Raw genomic sequence first — 26,746 nt, forward strand, 5'->3', positions numbered from 1 at the left:
ACTTCTATTTCAAGAAATCTCTTACAAACTACAAAACATACTATTACATAATCCCGTTCCGACCCATGAATTTCATCAATACACTAACCACCTACAACAATTCAATAACTGATTCTATCAATACCAATAATAAATCCATTATATTCGTTCTATTACTTCTGAAACTTCATCCCAAAGAATAATCGCTACTCCGCCTTTACAACTCGCTAGCCTGAAGTCTACTCCTAAAGACCTAATAGATCTGAATTTAGAAAAAAAAAGAATACATTACTAGAAACCTGGGTTTATAACAGAAACACAGCGAATACTATCGCTACAACTCTACCAACCACCTAATACAAAACTACCCATATTCCGATATCTATTCTATTCAATTCCGAATTACCATATTATAATCAGCCCTACAAGAACCAGCCCTATACCAAACAATCCTCCAAGAAATCGAGTCCCTATTTATTCCCCACCTCACTCTCCTCTCCGCTCACCGACTAGCTCAATCAATTCGGGAAACAGAATACACCTAACCTAAACCACAATCAGAACGATCCTCCACATACCCTCCGTTTATCTACTATTACTACTCATAGCCTTCCTTTAAAAAATAAACTAAACAATCATATAGATCTGATAATTCTATCCATTATTCTACTCTTAGAAAAAGACATCTTTCTGATATACACTATAATCGATAGCAGATATAAAGGAATTGTCTTCGTAAATCGAAATTAGATATCTTTTCAAAAAATACCAATACACTAATTGTCTACAGCATTCGAAATCATAGAATTTAACAGAAACACTCTGCCCAACAATCGAATTACTTCCTACATCCAAATAAAACTCGAAATCAACAATCATATTGAGAAGAAGATCGTTTTATATATAACCAAACTAGCTCACTATCCTATTATACTGGAAATAACTTGGCTTAAGAAATACAACCCCATATCGACTTCGCAACAAACTCATTCCAATTCGATAGCTCATTTGCTACAAATTTTGTAATACTCCATCCCACTTGTTCTGTATAAAAGCTTTGCCAAATATTCCTCCAAAAGCTTGATCTGTATATTTACCTGCTTATTCTGAAGGGTTAAAAAATAAGGATATAATTATGATCTCCCTAAAAGCCTGTTCAGCTTATACTTATCGGAAATATAAAATGTTTTAAATATCAATCAAACAAATCAATGATATTCTAAATAAGAAGAAAAAGGTATTCAACCCCAAAGATTTATTATCTAAATTCTGAAATTGGAAAGATATTTTTTTCTTAAAGAATATAGAGAAATTATTCTTTTATCAATTATACAATCATGAGATTTATTTTAAAGAAAGAATTGTTTCTCCTTTCAATACTTTATACTCTATATCCCACCTCAAATTAGAAACCCTAAAAGAATAGCTAGAAAAGAATCTTAGAAAAGGGTTTATCCGATTGAGCTTCTCCCCTATTACTTCCCCTGTTTTGTTTATCAAGAAGGCTAATAAAGGCCTTCGATTTTGTATAAATTATTATGCTTTGAATAACTTATTGGTTAAAGATTGATACCCCCTTGTATTAATAAAAGAATCTTTGAACAATCTGAAAGAAATGAAGTATTTTAATAAAATCGATATTATTTTTGCCTTCAATAATATAAGAGTAAAAGAAGGACAGGAATACCTAACTACATTTCATACCCAATTCAAACTATTTGAATCCTTAGTTATACCATTCAGGCTGACAAAAGCTTCTGTAACCTTTTAAAGGTTTATCAATGATTTCCTATAGGGATACCTGGATATATTTTGCATTGCTTACCTAAACAACATTCTGATATATAATTGAATTCGAGAGGAATATATCCACTATATCCAGAAGATCCTGTAAGTACTAAGGGAAACTGGTTTGTTTGCTAAATTCGAAAAGTGTGAATTTCTGAAATCCGAAACCAAGTTTCTAGGCCTTATTGTAAAAAGCAATAGTATCCGAATAGACTTAGAAAAAATCTGAACAATTGTAGATTGGAAATTACCTATTAGTGTAATCAACATTCAAGTATTTATTAGATTTTCGAACTTTTACCAATAGTTTATTAGAGATTTTTCAAAGATCATTAACCCGATAGTAAACTTGATTAGAAAGAATGTTCTGTTTCTGTAAAGCCCTGCCTATCAAAAGCGTTTGACTAATTGAAGCGAGCATTTATTAAAGCACTTGTCCTAGCTTCTTTCGATTGGGAAAAGGAAATGATTATAAAAACCGATATTTCTGATTATATATCCACCAAAATATTTTTTTAATACAATAATAATAAAATACTTAGATTTATTGTATTTTTCTCTAAAAAATACTCAGTAACTAAATATAACTATAAGATTTATAATAAAAAACTATTAATTATTATCTGTTGCTTCGAAGAATGGCATTCCGAATTGAAAGGTATTGTATTATTAATTCAAATAATCACCGATTATAGGAATCTGGAATATTTTATTACAATAAAGCTATTGAATTGTTGTTAAGTTTGTTAATCCGAATTTCTATCTTGATTTAATTTTCGAATCACCTATCGCCCCGGAAAGCTAAATGCCAAACCCGATACACTAACCAGGAGATCAAAAGATCTCCCTAAAAAGAGAAATGAATACCTTTTATACCAAAACCATATTATCCTGAAACAAAAGAACCTAGATCCCAACCTATTTCCTATTACTATTACTTTAATCGAATCCAAAATTACTAAAAGAATACACTTCGCTGTAATTACTTATAACCAGAGAAAACCCCAACCCTATCGATACCACTAATTACTTGGATTCCGATGATATTATAACTTTACTAGAAAATAACAAAGTTATAGAACCTGCAATCCTATATGCTATATCTATACCCAATTTTGCAATATAATTAAAGAACCCAGAAAACCCTCTAAACCTTCCTACCAACCTGTTTATCCTATTCCACAAAGATTACCAAACCAATCCTATATCCGAATTTGTTCTGAAATCCCTACAAGAAGGATTCTCGAAATATTCGAAAATCATTCTTACTGAATATACCGAAAATAACAATCTACTATACTATTAAGGGAAATTATACATTCCCGACCACAACCCCCTGAAAACCTACCTGCTCTGCCTATACTACAAATCGCCCGCTGCTGGTTATTTGTATTATACCTGAACCTTCGAATTATTATTCTAAAACTATTACTGATCTAAATACTACAATTATATTACACAGTAAATCCGTAATTACTATAATTGCCATTGCATTGCCCCGAATCGTAGAGGCTAGGAGGGAGTTTTCTGCTTGCTTTCGATTCTGCAGAAAGCTTGGTAAGATATCTCATAGATTTCATTATATACCTACCCAAAAGTACTGATTTCGATATTATTATAATAATAATTAATTGATTAACAAAATGAAACATTTCTTGCTCTACTATAATACCTACAATTCCGAAAAGATCGCCCACCTATTCCAGAAGAATATTGAAAGTTCTATGGCTTACCCCTAACCATTATATCTGATCATGAAGTTCAATTCATTTCTGAATTCTGAAAATATATCTGTAATATTTAAGTATAGCCACTAAGCTTTTAATTGCTTATTATTCTAAAACTAATGAACAAACCGAAAGAACTAATGCAATACTGAAATAATACCTCTGATCGTATATAGCCTATCTGCAAAACGACTAGGCAGAATGACTTCTACTCGCCGAATTCTCTATCAATAACGCCTAATCCGAAAGCACCCGAATGACCCCGTTCTTCTCGAACTACAGGTTCCACCCCTGCCTGGGCTTCGAGCCCGCACCATCCCAGAATAACCATCCTGCCATACGAGATGCCGAAAAATTCGTTACTAAAATGAAAACCATCTCCTCACACCTATAAACCGAACTAACTGCCAATCAAGCCCAATACTCGAAGAATGCCGATGCCTGCCGTTCCCCTACCCGTAAATACCTGCTCGATGATCTAATCTAATTGAATATCAGAAACATCAAGACCCTACACCCACAGAAGAAGCTCGATTGAAAGAATCTCAGGTTCTTCAAAATCCTGAACCCGATAGACCCCTATGCCTATAAACTGAAGCTTCTAGCCTTGATAAAGATTCATCCTGTTTTCCACATCAACCTATTATATCCTGCATACGATAATCCTATTCCTGGGCAACGTAATCTGTTATTACTTTTTATAGAAATAAACAGCCTCAAGTGTTTTGAGATTGCCAAAATCCTAAACTCCTACTGGAAAAGAAAAGGTTGTGAAGGATTTTGTTTGAAATATATTGTCTGTTGGGTCGGTTACAATACACTGACCGAAAAACCTGCGAGCTACCTGGAAGATGCACAAGAACTGATCTGCAACTTTCACTGTAAATACCCTGATAAACCCGGTCCCGCTTGACCGGGCCCCGCCTGCCTGTAGATTGTAAACCGTGACGTGCTGTCTCGACAGAGTTCGACCCTTAGGAAAAAGGTAATATCATAATATAAACTTACATAATATACTAGTCCTATCAGAGAGAACCGAAAGGAGCGCTCGCATTGGAGCGCAAACGAGCTAGAACCCGATCGGGCTAGCTCGCTATGAGAATTCCGTATATCTTCAACTTAGAAGATCCTGTATTGTAGCTCTTTGAACTACATCTTAATCCTCAATCTAAACCTATTACCCGAATCAGTATAGCCTTGCCAGATTAGGGCAAAGTTATTAGAACCCTATCCAGCCCGCCTGCCCCGTGATAGCCACTCGGTGATATGGGCCACTCGGTGTTAAACTACGTTATTTATTTTCAATATTTTATAAATTTCTTATTAAATATTTTTCTAATTCATTAAAATATTAAAAATAAAATAGAAATATTATTATTTTAAATTAATAAATAAATATTTTAAATAATAATTGATATAATATATAGAAAATAATTCTTTTTAAAAACTTAAATTTTTTATAATTCTTTTTGTAATTTTTCTAAAAATTTATTAGAATGTTATAAATAATATAGAAATATTATCATTCAAATTAATAAAATAAATTTCACATAATAATTTATATAATAATAATAAAATGATTTTCGATTTTCTAAATCTTATAAGTTTCTTAATAAATTTTCATTCAAATTTATTGGAAAATTATAAACAAAATGAAAATATTATTATTTGAAATTAAGAGAAATATTTTCGAATGATATTTTAATAGAGAAGAATCCAAAACTACAAGAAATAATAAAGATTGGAAAAGCAATAGCAACCTTTGAGCCATGATTCTGTGACACTGTGGCTTGAGCATGCTCTTGGAGCACGTATCATTTTCGCCTTGATTTATCAGATCGATTGTCTCATCTACGTTATGGCTGAGTTTTTAAAAGTCTTCTGTATCAAGTATTAATGAATTATTGAATGGGATAAGATCATAATATGCCTAGAGTTCAATCTTAAACACACCAGTAGGCTTGTCCAGAGACACAAACGCTCAGCCAACAACATTGTAAATGCCTTGCGCGGATATGTCTTTTGGAGACGAACAATCCATCGAGCACTTGCTGGGAAAACACCTTGATAAACCTTGCAATACGAAATGCAGTAGCCCGATCCTCGTGCCGCATCCAACCGAAGAAAGCAGGAGATGAGGCCGACTCGGGAGTTGTAGACTACACGGATATCGACAATCTACAAACAAAAGAATCAGGCATTGCTCGAATGTATGTTTGTTTTATGAGTGCCATGTGGATTGGTAATATGTTGGCGTGTTCGAGGATTTCATAAGGGATAAAACATGATACATTAGACACTCAGCGTTTGCCTTGGTTCAATTATCTTCATAGAGATCTTAGTGCTCTTACATAGGAATCGGAAGAGAAATTGGTAAAGAGAGATTCGTGGATTTGAAATTGCTGAAAACGTAATTTGTATACTCCATCGAGATATCATCGGAATACGGCTGTTTGCCAGTGTCATCTGAAGACATTATTGTGTTTGGAGGTGACTAATAGTTATCTATCAAACTTTCGTTCTCCGGACCTTTTTCAGTGAACTGGTAAACGATTTTGTAATGCCCCGAGACGTCCCCGAGCTTTCGTGTTGGTCTTCGACTTCATAATGATTCAAATTGATGGAAACCTGATCAACATACGAGTTTCTTGTCCCTGCTACACAATGCATGGCCAACGCATTGTAAGATCCTGTGAACTACACAATTGATGGACACTTCAATTTTCAGGCAGCCTCAAGAAGTCACTACCTCTTAGGCGTGCCTTTAAACAGAGAAATGATTGAGTGGTAGGGCTGCGCGAATGCGGATGCCAAACTTGGACACCGACGGATGATTGCATCATCTAGGTATTGGACTCGCGGATGGAAAGAAACAAAATCGTGTACAACGATTATCAGGCTAGGAGGATTAATTATGTCATCCGGGGGAAACATCCTATTGTTCGTACCGGAAAAAGGTGTTACTACGTAGATACTTGGTGGTATGTGAAATTTTCAGCCATGAACAAGTAAAAGCTATGTAACCTTTGTGTTGACTTGGAATGTCGTGATTGATGTTCACCTGGTGGTTTACTTATGCCTTTCTGTGTTCTAGTGACCAGGGTCAATGGAAGCCCGATAATAGATCTTCCTGGCGAATGATTCGATCGATCAATTTACTTGAGAGATAACGATAAGAAGTAGAATGGCTCAATGGCTCAATGGCTCATAATTTCGAGAAATTCCTGTGAAGGGTTCTCGGAGAATATATCGTCCAATGGAGGCTCGTAAGACAGACTCGTAAGACAGAAATTTGGTACGGACCTTTGCATTTTACATTTTACCGGTCCATTCTGGTCTGATTAATGTCAAACATCAAACAAAAGTAAAATATATAGAAGTCGATTGTTGTTCATGCAATACTACCTGATACTCCAATACCTTCATCTGATATCGTGAGGCCATTTTCTTTCCTAAGCCGAGTTATGTTTTCTCTTTCGAGGCTCCTCAAATAATATTTCCTCAGGAATCTCGGGGAGCTTGACTTCGGACAACCGGTATCGTTTCCTCAAACATGATGCATGAAGGTTCGGGGGTAGCAATGATGTAGCTCTCTCGATTCGACGGAATCTAGATTGTACCTTGATATTGCATCAATATTGTGCAAGGACTCTTTTTGCTGCAGATAGAAAGAGGTTGAAGCAAACTTATGATCGAATGGCTGGCCGTCGTCTCACTAAGTACTGTGGTTCTCTCGAAATAGAATTGAGGCGGAGTATTCAACGAATCATAATATATAATGCGCCTTTCATATCCCGGTAGAGGCTTTTAACCTTCAAAGCCATAATATAACGTTCTGCTGCTACCTGCCAGGTACTATTCTCCCCAGTACATGAATACCTTTATCCCCCGTCGATAGTTCATCATCATTGCAATTGTTACCAAGAAACATATGGCCTATTCATTGCAAGGTACATAAGAATAACAACCCATTTATAAATCCATTGTGCAACCCACAACTGATCAGTTCATGTCTCAAAGGGAACAAACTGCAAGTCGGTGCTGAGACAAGGTTCATCGACACTACAAGCTTTTCAACATGGGGCTATTTGGTAGATCAAACAAAAAGAAAATACTGCCATCCCAGTCTCAAAATTACGATGATTCAAATGAATTACAAAGACAACCACATGCTATAGCTACAACTCGACCAAATTGGTTTTATATCGAAGAACGTCCTCATCATATATCAAATGCATACAATCAACATCGACCAGCACCTCAAGGATGCATAGTGACTCAAATCGAACCACCATCACCACCACCGAGATATCAACCACATACCATCATGGCGCCCCCTCTTCTACCACCACGAAACGGTGTTGCGTTGATGAATTTGCGATCCGTTACAAATCTATTGACAGAGACTTCATTAAATGATCTGCCATGTGTAGCTGCCATTAATAATGGGGTAGCCGTTATGTCACAACAAACCATGCATCATTATCATCAAACGACCGCGCTGTACGATACTCTATCCTCGAAATTATGCTCGGTGGTCACGTCAATTGACGAGGAAAGATTTAGTGGGGATGATCGAGAGCTTACAGTACCTCAACATTGTGATTCGGTATGGCAGGAAGAAAAAGAATTAGAGACAACCAGTCGAGATTTCTTTCCACGGAGTAAGAAATCAAAGGCAAATCTCAAGGAAATCAAATCGAGTGAAACGACACATACAAATTACTTTTCAAAGGTTCATGCATATGCCAATTCAAGGTTACCAATGGATCTCAACCAATGAGATTGTAAGATTTCCATCGTTCCTTGAATTAAGGCTTTGAACTAACAACCAACAGGTACTTTAATACATATCCTCTCATATGCCTCGCAGCTCAATACTCGGAACAAGTTTATTCAAAACCTACCGGACAAGAAAAAGAGACAAGAGTAAATGCGAAAGGAAGGGCAGGGACCGTTATGAAAAGTGTACCAATTGATGATCGAGATGTAATTGTATTTGCGATTCGAGGAACAACACATTCATTCACAGATTGGGCCGTTAATGTCAAGACGAAGCCTACGTCCCCAGAGGGGTTTTTAGTAAGATAATCTTAGATTCATGAGGAAATTCTATCAATCACTAATACTTCTATGTTAGGACGACCCAGGAAATTTATGTCATTCTGGATTTTTGGGTGCGGCAAAAGACTGGATTAAACCAATAGCAGCTCGACTTCGAAGTCTCCTGCAAGAAAATCCTAATCGTACTCAATGTTCTTTACTTATCACTGGACATTCCGCTGGCGGGGCCATTGCTGCTCTATTATACTCACATATGCTTTCCACAAGTCCCGAAGCCAGATCGGAGCTTAATGTCCTCACGGGATATTTCAAGCGAATCCATTGTATTACATTTGGAGCACCACCAATCTCACTCTTACCATTAGAAAAACCAAAGACCCGCGCAGCTTCCAAGTCCATCTTTATGTCTTTCGTCAACGAGGGCGATCTAGTCGCAAGAGCAGATTTCGCTTATGTCAGATCCCTACTCGATCTCTATTCCACTCCGACGCCCGGAAAATCCGTTCTCGAACCCTTGAAATCAGGACTCAAATCTTGCAAATCTAGCAATGCGCTTTCGACGAAAGAGAAACATTCCAAACCCGATCCGCATCTGGATTTCGGACCCATATGGCATGTTCCCGAGGCCACTTTGAGTATTGCGGGAAGTATTGTTCTATTGCGAGGAGTAGATCGATTGGGAAATGCGCAAGGAAGTAAGAAGTTGCAGGATCGAATGGATGATGGAGTGATTGCGCAAATTGTCTCGGATGAATTGTTGAGGGGGGTGGTGTGGGGTGATCCGGTTAGTCATATGATGAAGCTTTATGCGAGGAGGATTGAGGTTTTGGCTACGAATGCTGTGATGGGACGGACGTGAGGGTGAGTGGGTTGAATGAAAAGAGCGGGTGCTTGATATAAGGGGCATTATGAAATGGGATGGGTTAGGCGCATATGGTACTATACCCTTTTATCCACTCCGTTTATTTGCAGGAGATGTTTTTAGTACGGTTATTTCATGTATATACATATATATATATATACACAAATATTTTCATAAATCTTCCTTTCTTGTCGAGTTACTGTGTGATGGCTATGTTGGATATGTTGGATATGTTGGATATCAATCTCAGTCCTCTTTTTGATACATATTCGGGACTTGAATTCATCACGAGAGATACAGTAAGTTTCTCGTAGAAGTTTGTGATGTGAGGTAAGGTGAGGTGAGGTGATTATTTCGTATCGTATGCTCTTTCCTTTGCGAGCGACTGTGTTTGTTCTGTGTGTTTGTTCTGCGTGTTGTTCCTACTGGGATTAGAGAGGGGATTAGAGAGGGGATTTATGATTTAGTCTACCTTAGAGAAAGAAGAGGGGATGGGATGGGGATAGAGATAGAGATGGGGATGGGAATTGAGGTTGATTGGAATTTGGAATGGAGAGGATGATTGTTGGAGGTTATTGGAATTGGAATTTGGAGTAGGGTAGGGTAGGGTAGGGTAGGGTATGGGAGAGGAGAGAAATCTGAGTTGCGAGATAAGCGGTAGGAAGAGAGGACGTGGAGGCAGGGGTTAAAAATATTTACGCGAATTTTCAATTGTGTGATGGGGACTCTGGAGAGTGGAGATTGAGGTTGAATGCTGGTGAATGGTTTTTGCTTGGTAGTTTGGGAGTTAGGTGATTGGTGGTAGGTGGTTTGATTATAGGTAGATTGGTGCACCAGTGCATACACAAACTGACAGGACATTGTCCATATGGATTTGTGACTAGGTAGGTAGGGATCTCTTGTCAGGATATGTTGAATTGTTTATTCTGGGATGGTTACTTCTGGGGATGGTTATTGTTTATTGTTGGTGACGATGAGAGATGGAGTAATCGATATGGGGATTCTGGGGTTGAGGATTTAGGTAGGAGGTAGGAGGTAGGAGGTAGGAGGTAGGAGGTAGGAGGTAGGAGGTAGGAGGTAGGAGGTAGGAGGTAGGAGGTAGGAGGTAGGAGGTAGGAGGTAGGAGGTAGGAGGTAGGAGGTAGTAGATAGTAGGTAGGTGGTTGAAGAATGGATTTGCGCAAAATGTTGAATGGTGGTATGGGTTTTGTTATATCTATGTATCTGCTGGTGTTGGTGGTGTGGTAGTTTGGTGGGTGGTGTTGGGTATGTGGTTGGGATTATGGATTTGATATGGATATGGATATGAATTTATATTTGAAATATGGATAGAGATATAGATATAGATATGGATATAGATATGGATATAATATAAATATAAATATAAATATAAGATATAAATATAATATATAGAAATATAAATATAAAATATAAATATAAATATAACTATAAATATAAATATGAAATATAAATATAAATATCAATATAAATATACATATAAATATAAATATACATATAAAATATAAATATTCACATATAAATATAAATATTAAATATAAATATAAATATAAATATAAATATAAATATAAATATAAATATAAATATAAAATATAAATATAAATATAAATATAAATATAAATATAAATATAACTATAAAATATAAATATAAATATAAATAATAAATATAATATAAATTAAATATAAATATAAATATAAATATGGATATGGATATGGATATGGATATGGATATGGATATGGATGTAAGGATGTAAGGATATAAGGATATGAAGATATGAAGATATCATCAAGATTCGATCAGATTCCTTTCTCTTCACTATAGTACAAAGACGTGGTAGAGTATTGATGATTTCTCTGTATATTATATTATATATCGAGTGGATGTAATTGTCTTGTTTTATTGGTATTTAGTAGGTGAGCTGGAGGAACTTTTATGTCTTTGTGTTGAGTTCGAGGACGAGAATTCGGACGTGGATTCGGATGAAGATGAGGATGAGGTCGAGATGATAATTCGAGAGTGGAGGTTCAAGAACGAGTGATTTAAAGTCGATAGCTAATAAGCATTTTCCTCGAGAGGAATTTGTGGTGGAGGGATAATCGTTTTGTGTGGTTGAGAAGTTGGAAATCTTATTAGAGTGATATAGTGTGATGTGTGTCTAGTAGGTTTGTTGGTTATTTGTATGTATGAGATGTATGAGTACGTTGATGTGTGTGTGCTTTGATTGAGAAATCGGTATTGGTATTGATGTTGATATTGGTCGAGGGTCGAGGGTCGATGGTCGAAGGTCGAAGTTTGAAGAGTATGTAGAGGAAGTAAGAAAGTGGGAGAAGACACTCGGTACTTGGTATGAATTAACGCTCATTTGGAATAAACGTTATCCCATCTCTCTATCTATATCCAAGAAGATTGTCATGGATTTTGATATATAGAGAGAGTTATCGAGTGAGTTATCGAGCGAGTAAGAGAAGTAAAGAAGTAAATAATGAGGATACATATAATATGATGGTGATATTTCGGTACAGCATACCATACCTATGAAGAGAAGAATGTTTCTTAGAGTATTATAAAATTAAATATAAACTCAGAATACCTTTATAAATTTCAACTGAAACTATCTATCTTATGGTTGAGGTAAGATGGAGGACTGTGAAAGATGATATCGTGTAATCATTGGTAAAGGGAAGTATATCCAATCCCAGATGGGAGAAGACTTCCGCACGATACATATAGATCATCTCAATATTATTACTATTTCACACAAAATACAAATTGTGTAGCATTTCTATCTCACATTGAAGTTTCCCATTGTCTCTACTATCACATCTAGTCAAAATCAATCATCTCAGCCCCCAATCTTGGCTTCCCATTCAATCCCATTCTCTTCGTTCACCCAATTTCTATCCCAACGCAAGCTACGGCTACAGCTATCCAAACCGATCTTCGCACCTTCCACAATCATCAAAAACTCACTCCTATATACAAACTCCAATATCTTATCCTGCTTTGCCTCGAAAAATCTATCAAAAATTCTACGCTTCTAATCTTGTTCCTCTCTTCACATGGTCAAATCGGGCCGCAAAAAGATGATAATTCTTGAATTTTTGAACTTTTAATAGGTATATGTATTTCAAATAATCACTCCATCACGTTCAAAACGAACAAATTGAGGGTTGTGGCCAAGAAGAAATTCACGTGCAGCGTGATGACCTGTACATTAAGTGTGATATTTCAGTCCCGTGAGGAAGAATAGTCCCGAACATTGTTGAGCGCAATTGTCAGAACAGTCCCAAAGAGCAAAGAAGAAATAAGAAGAAGAGAAAAGATGTAATTGTTAGTCCCTATTGATAAAGTCCCTATTGATAAGTTGAATTGGATCAGAACGTATGAGATTGAGGAAAAGATTTATATCTGCAGCCGCTGTCTACAAGTCCCCTTGAAAGATTGCTCAGAAAACGGTAATTCATGGTGCTTGATTTTAATCATTACCAAGCGCCGAACATAAGAGTAGGCAAGAGAAACTTACTTCATGTTTGTCATATTTGACGGGAATTGATGGGATTATTTCTTTTGATATGAATTTACTTTTGCTGGATGGATACCCGGATTTGCTGGGAGTGAGATCTGTTTGGGAAAGAGCTCTCCTCTAGCTCGGTGAACTTTTGGTGGTGGTGATGTTCACCTCCTTCCTCAATTTGCATAAAGGTCGGCCCACCTTGGAGACTTCATGTTGGAGCTAGTAACAAGACGAGGGTCATTGGCTTACTGGTCATGATTACGATTTGCATATTGATGATTGAGAAGGAGAAATACATGATGCGAATGATGATACAAAAGATTAATCAAATTGAGGACGAGAGTTGTATATTCATGAAGATGTTTTTTGGGTATGATACTAAGAGGGTGGGGTGTTGTGACATTCTTTTGTGTCCGCACTCTTCTGTCTGCTGCGGCTCTTTTACCTTCATCTGTTCCGTGCTTGGTAACCTCCAGCTTCGAACATTGTGCTTCAAACATCGAACTTCATTCCATCTGCTATGTTCTGAAATTGATTAACTGGATAGATAAATAAGGCATTTCAAGTTACTAATCTCATTTGCCATTTTAAACTCACCTAGCTTATTTCTCTTCCATTCGTTGAGCACTCAGTCTTCATGAAAGTCTTTTACTACATACATTGAATGCGCATTCATGAGGAAGGTTCATCTTCTATCAAACTTTCTGATGTTCGACAACTCCTTTCATTTGATTGAATAATATCACGTACTCTTCATCATATTGTTATTTATCACCAGTATTCGATATCTATCTTAGTGTCATAGAGACCAATTTGACCCCTTGTTCTATTTCAACACTTCACTCTGCATCTTTCTATTCAACTCAGTCAAATATCAATATCCCTTTATTATCATTAATTTCTTATCATATATAATTCAGAGTATTCAATAGTCCGGACTATCAGATACCCTGCGCTTGCATAATATCATCTACTTTTCATCATATTGTTATTCATCATTAGTATTCGATATCTATCTTAATATCATTAGAAACGAACTTCCCATTCGGACTCTGTTTCAACACTTCACTCTCTACATCTTTCTATCAAACACATTCAGAGACAAAAGACCTTTACCACCATCCACTGACATCCAGTATCTAACACATCCTTAGATACTTAAAGCTCTAAATCTCATATCCCTTTCCTTCTCTACACCAACACTTACACTCCAAACCCCAAGATCGATCAGACAACACCACTTCTACCTTTATTCCAGATACACATCACTTCACGTATAATTATCCGAGTTAACAAATCAAATTCTCTTCTAGATGATTGATATGGACCATCTTGTATACAGTTATCTTTCTCCGTAAATTACTCATCTACAACATTCGCTTCACACCAAACAGTTTTATATCAGCCCACCGATCCGATATTCGATATCTATCCAGCTACATACCTCCCTCCTTAATATAATTAGTTCTATCACCAAGTACCTAATCATGCATATCCTCTACTCTCACACCAATTTCGCTTCCTAACAATTATCAGAGAATCCTCGATCTACTAATCTCTCATCACAGTATAACTAACATTTACAAAACAAAATCGACATAATAAAATCGCCAAGAAAAATTCATGAGCTTTAATCCCCTATCTAAGATCCTCTCTCTTCTAGCGAGAAATTCACAAACGGCGTAGTAGTAAATCAGAGTTAGAAAATACATATATGAAATGTTCGATGCGAAAAGTGGGGCGTTTGTTAAGGGGAATCGATAACTATTTACCGAGTCGAGTCGGCTGTTGGTAAGATTATATTTTTGAGACCTCAGAGCTTGGGCTTGATAGATTGTAAATATAGTGAAGAAATAATATACTTGAAATTATAAAAATAATCATTTTGTATCGAGTCCTTATTAATTTTTCCTCGATTGTTATCAAAGGGATTGGAGATGGGAATTCGAGATATTGAGGAATTGTTCTTGGTGAAGTTGATGATGTTTTGTTGCGGGAGAATAATTGAATTGGGGTGAATATGGATATGTTTGATATTTGATATTTGATATTGATATTTGATATTTGATATTTGATATTTGATATTGATATTTGATATTTGATATTTGATATTTGATATTTGATATTTGATATTGATATTTGATATTTGATATTTGATATTTGATATTGATATTTGATATTTGATATTGATATTATTGATATTTGATATTTGATATGTATTTCGAGGAAGGGAATTTGTTAAGATGGATTTATGTTTTTGTACTTAGGTACCTATTCTTGGGTACCTATCTATCTGAAAAGGAGAATCGATTTAATACTTAATACTTGATGAATTAGCTAGAGATGATAGATACTATACAATAACATCGAGATTTTTCTTGGATGTTTATTAATTATTCATTCGATTTCTCATACTTGATTATCTACTCACTCACAACTTTTGTATCCCTCATAAGCATCACTAATAAAACCTTAAAACCGAAGAAAAGGAGAAAAAAGGAGTAAAGAAAGAAGAACAAAAACCTAGAAAATCACAAAATTAGTTTATATTATATTCCAATTACAATCTAATACAAATCTACACAGTAATATATATCTCAGATGGAATGAGTGTGAAAACATAGGTATAGTATATTATCATTATCGTAACGATCAACGTGACAATTTTAATCATCATAGATGGAAACCTTGGAATACATGCAAAGGAGGAAAAGTGGGGACTTACTCGGTTGGTACTTTGGGTGTGGTAATGATAAGCGGATGAGCGGATGTTTGTCGTGTTTGATGGGTAAGAGGGGGGTATTTGGAGAGAGATATTAGGTATATGGGAAGGGAGAGGATTTATGAGAGGGGTTTGGAGATGGGATGGGATGGGATGAGAGGAAGGGGGTTGGAGGGAAGATGAGGGTGAAAGGGGAGGGTGAAAGGTGAAGGTGAAAGTTGGGGGTGAGAATTTGTGTGGGGGAATGGCGAGGAGATGTATTACTGAGTACCTAGTAGGTACCTATTGGTATATGATTTGAGCTTGAAAAGTGAATATTCATATATATACACACAAGAAATGGGAAGGATTGTTCTTTATTCCTCTCCCTTTACTACGGCCCATTAATTATCAAGACCCGATAGTTCATTTCACCCTTTTCTCAAATCCAACCCTCTTCCTCCTTTCTCCTTCTTCCTTCTTCCCAACCACCACCCCAAAATCCCCTATCAACCTTAAAATTGCAATCCAAATCCCATCCTAAAAACCAACACAATCACTCAAAGCAAAAAAAACACCCCTCCTCCCCCCCGAAAAGAAATTCTCCCCAAACCCCCTAACCACAAACCCCTCAACTCCACAAGCGAAAAAGTTGAAATTTCGCAAGAAGACAACACGGAAATAATTCTTATCGAGGTCTCCTATTTCTATTTCTATTTCTATCATTCCCTACATATCATTATTTCACAATCTTGGACATGCATCTGAGTAATGATGAATGATGACCGAGTATGTAAGACTTATATCCGAAAGAGTATTTATTTGTAGAAAGAAGGAAATGATGTGATGCTAGGTTGGTAACTGTGTAGGTACTTTTCATAATGTGTAAGTCTTGAGATCCTCATTTTTCACTCTTCTGCGGGGATTTCGATGAAATAGCATAGCTGTTTTGGCATCGTGAGCCGTGGTGTCGGATATTCGATTATTGGGTAAGAAGAATAATCTTTTTTATATCGTATGAAATTCCGTCGAAATCTTAATCTACATATACGAATGTGCTATTTACGGTGCGTAGTAGCTACAATAATACGAATCAATACCAGCTATTCCATGTATGCTCTAACCCAGCTAATCATAAAATACATCTACCGTAACCCCCCATCCCACCCTGCCCATCCATACTTTCGTACACTGTAACTCTGATAATTTTTAAGCAGCTCTAGAACTAGCTAATTACCCCATGCTTCCCGACTCGCCTCCTAAAACACTCTATACACTCCATACACTCCATTTAACACGAAGCGATCCAAGCAGTAAAAATCACCGCCATACACTGCATGAGCAACGCGCCTAACCCAAAAACACCACCCGGACTACTCATCTTACTCTTCAATCCTCCCGCTCCACTAGTACTAGTCTGCGCACTCTCACTTGCACTCCCACTCATACCCGTCGAATAAGGAGCTCCAGTACTCGTGGGAGTAAATCTACTAGACTCTGTTGCCGTGTAGCTCGTTAATCGAGCCGTTGCACTTCCGGTAATACTTCCTATCGTCCAAGCAGTATTGCCAGTATAGTAATCTATGCGTAGGTATGAAAAGTCAATACGTGAGCGCGGGAAAGAAAAGCTCCAGGACTAGGGGATGAGCATCCCAAAGCTATAGAAAAGTCCCGTGATCAAATCCACAAAACCAAAGAAAAATCCCACTCACTGCTAACCGCCGTCTGGTTTGGAAATCTATCCGATCCCAGTACCACATCCGGCGTCGTCAACGCTTGCGACGCATCGACGCTCGAGAAAAAGTTCGTAAACGGTTGCACAGGTGTGGCCGTACATTCCGCCTGACTCAAACTTGAAATACTCGCATCACTTTCCTCTCTTGTGATATTCTGATATCCATGCGCGAGATAACAATCCGTACAAGCTGTTTCGAGTTCCCACAATGAGGATGGACAGATACATTCTTGCTCGGCGAGAAAATCAATAGGTGATGTACCATTGGCGAGACAGGCGTAGATGATATAGTTACTGCGCTCGCAAGGGAAAGGAGAATTGGCCATGATTTGTAATCGTTTTTCAGCGCCGTTTGAACCTATGAGAAGACTGATATTCGCTAAATTGGGATAACACATCTGGTAGAGGTAGTTTTCATTGGGATGAGGCGTTGGTCGAATTTGCCGAAGGGCAAGGGGTAATGAATTCTCGAAAGCGGCCGACATGCCTACGGTAAGGAAAAGTATGAGATTTTTGTATTGAACCATGTTTATCGTGTAGCCTTGATTCTGGTTTGTTGGGAGTGATAATAGAGTTCAATAATAAATGAATTAATTGCAGTAAAGAAAGTACAGACTAGAAACATTAAATAAAGCACGACGAAGCAAAAAAGAGGCTCCTAATCAAATGAAACAAGGAAACTAGTGAAGATTAGAAGTGTCGTAATATTACGCCAAGACAATAAAACTGCGTGAGTTTGTATCACTATGATTCGTCTGTTGATCAACGACCTGCATATTTTGGCGCCTTTATGTTGGGGTGACAGGGAAGTGAAGAGGCACAGCAGTACCTAGTTGAAGATCAGACCCATAAGGTGATAGAAAATTGTCCACGGTGTGCAAGCTAAATTGAACTTCAGAATTACCCCGTAAGTTGCCCAATTGAATTTTACCCGGTCGGATAACCATGTTCGGTTTTGAGAACGAGCTAATGAAAATAGTATTGATTGAAGAGTCTCTGAATATATCCATTGAAAAGATTGATACCGACATACTTGTATTTACCTATAGATATTATTAAGACTGTCGTGAGTTATGAGAACGTAATTACTAGAATTATGGTTCGAAAATTCTGCTAAAGATAGAGCTGAGAGATGTCTGCCTAGACTTTCTGAATTGCTTGAATGCTCAAAATGAGGACTTCCAATTAACGAGATGTTGTTTTCATGATGGACTGGTTTGAAGTATAAATCGCACACTGAATGTTACCTGAAAATAAATGAGTGTGAGCATTATGTGGGAGTTAAAGAATCGCTCGATGTTGCAATGTCGCATTGAGAGTCTGATTCCTTCACAATGTCATCTTTCGTATCCTCTGAGATCACCAGTACTGATTTCTGCTGAGTGTCGCCGTCTTTCTCTATTTTCAAGCTCTTAGTGGCTACTTGGGGTTGCTTCTCGATAGGATTATCTTTAGCGTCATTGTTGACTGACGAAGAAGTTCCAGTAACCACGTTGTGTGAATCAGAGATGGCGATATTTAAGTCTTTATCAGGTTCAATTTTGGTTGCGAAATCGGAAGGTGTTGAGTCGTCTCCTGTTGCAGTATCTTTCAACTTCTCATCTTTCCCATTTCTCCCCGTCTTCTTGGTGTTTTTGTCATCTTCAGCATCTTCCACATCACCATCAATCCCAGCTTCATTCTCCTCTTTCAACTCAGTCTCTTCTTTCTCCATACCCTCTTCGCAAATATCAAGAACCAATCCTTCATCCTTACTATACACCCTGAAACCAACAATACACACCGCATTCCATGGCTCTGGTTCATCTTCATCAACTTCCTTTTCCTTTGGCGGTTTGGGCTCGTTAGGCTGATTTCGTGGCTTAAGGGTCGGATCATCGTCACTATACATATCATAATCTGAAAGAGGACTTGCACTTGATTCCCCCTCCGAAGTAACATATGGACCTGGTCTTGGGTGAGGAGGTCCTCGACCATAGCTTGGTGGACGACTCAAATGTCTACGAAGATTAACAAAGCTTGGAGGTGGAGGTAGTGATTCACGGCGATTGGTGCCAGGTTCCGGAATCATCGTGTACGGTGAATGAGGAGATGAGCCATTACTCTCTGGAGTTACAGGAGTTGCCTGAGACTCATTAGAAGATGGTGTAAAGTCTTCTGTCTGGACTGCCTTGTCCCTTTCATTTATGGGCTGCGTGTCAATTGTAGTACTTATCGAATTCTCATTAGGATCTTCAGTTTGTATTGATTTGTCTTGTTTCTCGACTTGAACTTCTGGAATATCCTCCGTTTGAACACCTTGATCCTTCGGCTCACGTTCTTCTTGTTCCTTTGCCCACTCGGCATCTCTTTCTGCCTTACCTTCACGCTTCTCATAATTCTTCTTCTTTTGCTTCCTTACTATCTCTCGCGCACTATGCCTTTTCTCCCAAAGAACTTTGCGTTTAGCAATCCTTGACTCCCGGGCCTTTGCTTTATCTTGAGCCTTTATGAATTTAATTCTTGCATCCATGTGAGATAGTCCTTTCTGGTGAGCCAAATCGTAAGAATTCCCGACTGTAGCCAATTTCTCATTATCTTCTCTTCGACTTAATTCATCTTTCAAGACATCTTCAACACTCTGTAGACCTTTATCCCTTTCTGCTATGACCATCATGTATACTGTGTATGTTCCGGCGGAGAGACTTTTCAGTTCAGCGACCACACTTCTGCTCATAAGGTAATTCCCATGGCTTCGGATGATGTAATCTTCTTCACCAGGTGAATTCATCTCGTGAACCCGAAACTGCAATCTGAAGTGATATTGACCATGTAAACCAACAAAATACCTGCCGTCGAGTTGACTCATAACCAAAACTATTGGTGATTCCTCCTTGAGTGTTATAGTGAACTTCTGTTCAAACTCGGATCTCCATGGTACCTCTACGCTGATCCACTCTTGAGTCAATCGCCAATCGGGACTATCTACGAACAACCGAGTTCGATCGAAATGTTGATATTTGCGTAGTAAATCCTGATATGAAATCCAGAAGACACTATCGTTTCCGAATTTGTGGTTGAGTTCTATCTGAGCTTCAGGGGTGAATTCCTTACTTCCATCTGACCACGGACCTTCCCAATTACCTTTTTTGATTTTTCCCCATGGATTCCTTCACATAAATTTATCAGTGATAATCCTCAACACTATGTGAAAAACAAACCGTAATTTGAGGAGACGCTCGCCAGTAGATAACTCTCTAGCTTCCGTGATAACGTATGCATGCCCTTCAGATATTCCGTCTCTATTGCCGTAACCATAATCGAGAAGACCTGTAGAACAACCAAAAAGGAATTCTTTGTTGACATTGAGAATTTCGTCATGCCAAAATTCATCAGTATCAAGAATATCCGAAGTGAGAAGTTCCGTAGTTACGCCTCCTGTCAAATCTTCAAGACCCTCCCTATGAAAAGTTAGTTGATAAATGAGATGATAGAGATAGTATTACCCTATCCATCCTCCACTCAAAGAAAGGAAATCCCCATGTGCTTTAGCATAAGCCTTTTCGAGAAGAGGAAGCCATGTTTGATTTGGATCTTTACAATGAGCAAAGAATAATGACTGAGACCCTGTTTGATATGTTTTTCGATATTCTTTTTCAACGTCCTCTCGGTCGGTTTGCTCGAGTAGATGTCTATGGACTGAGGGTGAATCCCAATCTGGCGATTTCAAATAGAGCTTGTCATCGATAATTGATATGATCCATTCACCATCTAATTTCCATTAGCGATTATTACTTATTGTTCGAGGGAGAAACTTACCACGATGAAACACAAAACCATATATCCCGATTTCTAAGACGACATGGTTAGACCTGACTTTAGAATGCGAATGCTCAATACTGACTTGTGTCCCATTCAACACATATTCTTTGAATTCCGTCTTTCGTATTTGCCAATGCTGTCAAACTAGACATCAACCAACAATCCCCAAGACTTCCTTGTCTGACATCCGAAGGAGAAATCTTATCTCCTAAGAAAGTTGGCTTATCAAATATTTCGTGAACTCTCTTGACAGCCTTCGGCCCGGAGGATGAAGGATTGATAAGAGCGCGTTTGCAAACTTCAAATCTTATCTCATCAAGTGTATTCAGACAATTTCCTTTCTCCCATTTCAAGTCCCAGTCTATATCAAAGCTTGCGTCACGAAAACGCATATTAACTCGCCTACATTCTTTGACAAGTTTCTTAACTTTGGCTCTGCATTCTTGAACCGCTCTTTCGAAGTCTTCTGAAACGAGCTGATTCTGCGGGCCAGGTGGAGGAACAATAACGGTCTTTGCAGATGTTCCTTTCGCAAAAGGTGCTGCATTTGGTAAAACTTTTGTAGCTTTACTGAATCTGGATGCAGAGAATCGAGACCAAAGTTTATCGATCGTATCTTGAGGAGCTACGTATTTATTTTTCTTCTTTGATTTATTATTGCTCCCTTGAAATGGCGGAGGAGGAGGAGGAGGAGGAGGAGGTGGGGGTCTTGGACCTGGTCGGCGTCGTCTATCACTGTTGTCGGAATCGCTTGAAGATGCTGTACAAGACATGATACCTTTGACAATTGATGATTGCCTGTCAAAGTGTAAAGGCAAGAAAACCAACAAAACCAACGATAATCAAACGAAATCAACGATCTCTTGAATCAATTTACAATGTTTATGGGATGTTCCGATCATGACCACTTTCCAGCCTTGCACTCTCATTCTTTATCAGCTTACCACATAGGCAGACACTGCCCCCGAATGCCTTTTGCTGTCGCCTCCGCAAAAGGAAGGCTCTCATCGAACCATTTGTTCGGAAGAAAAGACGTGCATAAGTTGGCAGCCGATAAGGTCGCACGAGACTCTTATTGAATAATCCATTGCTTGCTTACTCTTTACCAGGAGTACTTCTTTTCAGCCGCAAAGCTTGGGCGCGGAGATGACACCCACTCGATGTAATTGCCTTATAATAGAATGACACAGGATCCGAGGTGTGTGTGCAGTTATATACATTGATAGCAAGTCATTATCAATATTGGATGTTCAAATGTGAACTACTTGACACGACGAGATTTCAAAATTCGGAGGACTGGACTGGTTCGACTGGCTCAAAGACTGGCTCGACTGGCTAGAAGTACCGAGTAGTGCACAGACCATGGTACGCTAAAGAATGTCGGCGGTCGGCTTTATCAAGCAAGAAAGCAAGAAGCAATACTCGTAGATGCAGCCATTCATGAATCTACACCAACCATCTACCACTTCATGTTGATGCATATGTGGTTGCTTCGGACGTACATGTGAATTAGACATATGTATACCTCAATACTCCACTATCTATTGGAAGTCCACAACAGTACGGAATTATTGGCGTCGTTGATGAGCCTCACATCCGGCCGTGTCTTTTTCGTCTCTTGCACCACCCACCCTCGTTGTACCGGTACTCTCAAACTCATTACGCTAGAATTCCGCAAGGCTTTCCGCTCCAAGGTCATGGTTTCTCAAGATTTGGTTTGGATATTGAACCCTTATCAGTCAGAAATCCCCATTGCGGTATTTGGCCTAGAACTTAGAGATGAACTTGATACATTGTAGGCATTGTGATCCTCAATTAGATGCCGTTGAAGCGATCTTTGAATCTATTTTTATGCATGTCATCCCGCTCCGGCCTCGTATATGGCGTCAGATAAGCTTAGCATCGAGATGAAAAAGAAGATAACCATGACAGCTTGTGAGGCTGCGTCTTTATCGTCAAAGCCATTATGAGCTTGCGGCTCTCTGTTTTGTCGATTCTGATATCGACAAAGGTACCTAAGATGCTAAAAATATCATATTTCTCGCGTCCCCTATTAGTCAACGTCTAATTGTACTATTCGTTCTGGTAGCATGACTGTGAGCCATATTGAGTAGCACGTTGGACTTTCAACTCATGTACCGCTCGCTCGCTCAACCTGCCATTCACAAATTCGACAACAACACTACCAAACGGTCCCACCAATCAGAACGACTTCAAATGAACAATCAACGGTAAGCATCCGTTCATCAAAACACCGGAAAACTAAATTCGGTATCTCGGTTTAATTTAGATGCATGTTGGTGGGGGTACAAGAGATAATTGTTGAACCCCTCACAAATCACAGGTAGTTCTCTCCTTCTATCAAGTACAAACTCACACGACCCCCTTTCCTTCTTAGCATTACCACTTTATCATTCATGTTGATCTACTCCTGTGTGATTGCCGTAATATCATACAGGCCAAAGAATCTCTCTTCTCAAGATTCAACAAACTCCCGACTCAGTCACCTCATCCCACTTCCCACTTCCAATCCCGAGTTATCCGGTCGTACCTTATTCCTGAACTGCCCAATCCCGGATACGATCTATCCATAATTATTTTAGTATGGTGAATCCACCGCGGGGTACAGCTTTGGCAAGTTGGTATGATGAGCCATCGTTGATTTGATTATCAATCGATTATGTGCACTGGCTCAACCATCAATGTGTCCCCCGCGCTACGGCAGGAATGCCAAAGTATGAAGATTATTGCATAACGTCCTGTTGTCACTGCGGCAATTGGAAAGTAGTCAAACCTGATGAACCAAAAGATCAGACTTTTCTCTCTGCCCCACAATTCAAAAAGGATACTCCGCAGTACCTTGTGGTTGTATTCTTCCTACTTAAAATACTTCATTCCCTAGAGTCTTTCTTCGTTCATTGATTGTTCTTTTTCCCCTTTCTGTTCCCTTTCTAGATACCCACCCGTTGATAGACAATTGCATCAACACTTTTTTTACTTTCATCCATCAACACTCCCCCGAAAAGATATCACAGGTTATCTTTTCGTTCATTATGGAACCCTCAAATTATGAACAAATACCAGACAAGCCAAGGTATATTGACTTTCCATCTCTAGAACATGGTACTGTTATAGATGGAAAATTGGCCTTGAATCGATGGTCTCATACAATTACAAACGGCCATGACTTTCCAGGAGCTCAGGTAAGAATATATAAAGCATGGTCAATCATTACATATACTGAATCTGTTTCTAGGCAATGTTGTACGCAGCAGGAGTGCCAAATCGAGAAATGATGAAGACTGCACCTCATGTTGGAATATCTACTGTATGGTGGGAAGGAAATCCGTGCAAGTATGTTCTCTATCTTTGGATATGCAATCGACCACAAAGACGATAATGAATTTAGCTGACATAGTATTATAGTATGCATCGTAAGTGACACAAGATAAGGAGATCTTTCAAGGCATACGATTTAACGAATGCTTGTAGTACATGACCTCGGAAAGCTAGTCAAAGATTCAGTACAAAAGCAAGGTATGCTCGGATGGCAATTTAACACTGTGGGAGTCAGTGATGCCATCACTATGGGCGGAGAAGGTTTGTAGAACGTTCTTATCTTGAGGGATTTTCATTGACGCCTAGCAGGCATGAGATTCTCTTTACAGACACGTGAGATCATTGCAGATTCAATCGAGACTGTCACATGTGCCCAACACCATGATGCAAATATCTCAATTCCTGGTTGTGATAAAAACATGCCTGGAGTAAGTGCGCTCCTTGATGTTTTGGTGGAGACACACTACCAGAATTCAATTCCTCATATATAAGTTATTGTTTTAACATTGGGACAGGTTATCATGGCTGCTGCACGTCATAATAGACCATTTGTTATGATTTATGGAGGTCAGTTTGTTGATCACCATATAATTCATAAGCCTGACTCTCTCTAGGTTCAATTAAGAAGGGTTATTCCAAGTTGATGAAAAAAGAAATCAATATCAGCAGTTGTTATGAAGCAAGGTAAGAAAATATCCATTGATATATATGTTTGCAGTCCAGATTTAATATAGTGCTTGTGTTTAGTGGTTGCATTTACTTATAATAAACTTCACGCGGCTGTTGAGGGTGCAACTCCAAGTGACGTTATGGTAAGATCATGATAGATCTGTAGGATCCGATCGTTCATTAATGATTGTGTAGGAAGATTATGAACAGAATGCTTGCCCTGGTGCTGGTGCTTGTGGTGGAATGTATACAGCCAACACGATGTCTACCGCCATCGAATCTATGGGACTTTGTCTCCCAGGATCTTCGTCAAATCCAGCCGATTCGCCAGCTAAGATGAGAGAATGCGTTAAAGCCGCAGAAGCAATTAAGATATGCATGGAAAAGAACATTCGACCACGAGACTTATTGACCAAGGAATCTTTTGAGAATGCTTTGGTAATTACAATGGCACTTGGTGGAAGTACTAATGCTGCACTTCATTTCCTCGCCATGGCTGGTACAGCCGAAGTACCACTTTCCATTGACGATATTCAAAGAGTAAGCGATAAGATCCCATTTTTGGCAGATCTACAACCCTCCGGAAGATTCTGTATGGAGGACCTCTACAATATTGGTGGAACACCAGCCGTTATTAAGCTTCTCGTTGCTGCGGGCTTGATGAATGGTGATATTCCGACTGTTACAGGAAAAACTTTGAGGGAAAATGTTGAAAGTTGGCCATCACTACCACAAGAACAGACGCTCATTAGACCTTTGAGTAATCCAATCAAACAGACTGGTCATTTACAGATTCTTCGAGGAAACCTTTCACCTGGTGGAGCAGTGGCAAAGATCACAGGGAAAGAAGGTCTAGTGTTTACTGGCAAGGCGATGGTTTTTGATAAAGAGCATGAACTTGATCATGCATTGAATAAGGGTGAGATTCCGCACGGAGAGAATCTCGTCTTGATTGTGAGATATGAAGGACCTAAAGGAGGACCGTAAGTTTCTTTCGCAGCATTGGGAATGTCCCTAGACGTTGTTGTGCCTTTCCTTGTTCTAGAAACTAACTTCTAATAGTGGAATGCCCGAGCAATTGAAAGCTAGTGCAGCAATCATGGGTGCTGGTCTCACGAATGTCGCTCTTGTTACCGATGGACGATATTCTGGTGCTAGTCACGGATTCATTGTAGGGCAGTACGTATTATTATTTCTCATATAATATCCCCTCACTCAGCATAGAGTATCCATTCAATACCAATCTTCTGTTAACAGAATGGCTCACTAACATAACTCAAGCGTCGTCCCCGAAGCAGCAGTCGGTGGTCCCATCGCCGTGATAAGAAATGGCGATATAGTAACCATATCTGCCGAATCCAATACTTTAAGTATGGATGTATCAGATGAAGAAATTGCAGAAAGACTCAAGTCTTGGAAGCTTCCCAAGAGTGCGGTTAATAGAGGTGTATTGGCGAAATATGCTAGACTTGTGGGAGATGCGAGCCACGGAGCTATGACGGATTCATTCTAGAAGCAAGATGGGAAGAAGGAAGATAAAATGGGTAGA

General features: G+C 38.5%; 4 protein-coding genes across 4 annotated transcripts; 2 read left to right on the top strand and 2 right to left on the bottom strand.

The window, feature by feature from the left end:
• Window positions 1-7,572: 7,572 nt before the first annotated feature.
• EAF02_007944 (uncharacterized protein) lies at window positions 7,573-9,670 on the top strand (the record flags this gene model as incomplete). Its single annotated transcript, XM_038903992.1, has 3 exons — window positions 7,573-8,252; window positions 8,333-8,576; window positions 8,635-9,670. 3 exons carry the CDS (start codon window positions 7,573-7,575, stop codon window positions 9,415-9,417), a joined length of 1,707 nt encoding a protein of 568 aa, XP_038756273.1. The 3' UTR covers window positions 9,418-9,670.
• A 7,101-nt stretch (window positions 9,671-16,771) lies between these two features.
• EAF02_007945 (uncharacterized protein) lies at window positions 16,772-17,915 on the bottom strand (the record flags this gene model as incomplete). Its single annotated transcript, XM_038903993.1, has 2 exons — window positions 16,772-17,234; window positions 17,366-17,915. 2 exons carry the CDS (start codon window positions 17,913-17,915, stop codon window positions 16,945-16,947), a joined length of 840 nt encoding a protein of 279 aa, XP_038756274.1. The 3' UTR covers window positions 16,772-16,944.
• A 743-nt stretch (window positions 17,916-18,658) lies between these two features.
• EAF02_007946 (uncharacterized protein) lies at window positions 18,659-21,962 on the bottom strand (the record flags this gene model as incomplete). Its single annotated transcript, XM_038903994.1, has 5 exons — window positions 18,659-20,537; window positions 20,589-20,828; window positions 20,874-21,138; window positions 21,187-21,219; window positions 21,272-21,962. 5 exons carry the CDS (start codon window positions 21,960-21,962, stop codon window positions 18,659-18,661), a joined length of 3,108 nt encoding a protein of 1,035 aa, XP_038756275.1.
• Window positions 21,963-24,242: 2,280 nt separating this feature from the next.
• Window positions 24,243-26,710, top strand: EAF02_007947 (uncharacterized protein; the record flags this gene model as incomplete). Its single annotated transcript, XM_038903995.1, has 11 exons — window positions 24,243-24,392; window positions 24,446-24,543; window positions 24,616-24,623; window positions 24,682-24,789; window positions 24,838-24,956; window positions 25,044-25,095; window positions 25,143-25,157; window positions 25,276-25,340; window positions 25,393-26,180; window positions 26,260-26,376; window positions 26,479-26,710. The coding sequence occupies 11 exons, from the start codon at window positions 24,243-24,245 to the stop codon at window positions 26,708-26,710; spliced, it is 1,752 nt and encodes a 583-aa protein (XP_038756276.1).
• Between the last annotated feature and the right edge of the window lie 36 nt (window positions 26,711-26,746).

Source organism: Botrytis sinoallii (assembly GCF_014898435.1).
Source record: "Botrytis sinoallii strain Bc 23 chromosome Unknown BSIN_014, whole genome shotgun sequence".
Classification (NCBI taxonomy): Eukaryota; Fungi; Ascomycota; class Leotiomycetes; order Helotiales; family Sclerotiniaceae; genus Botrytis; species Botrytis sinoallii.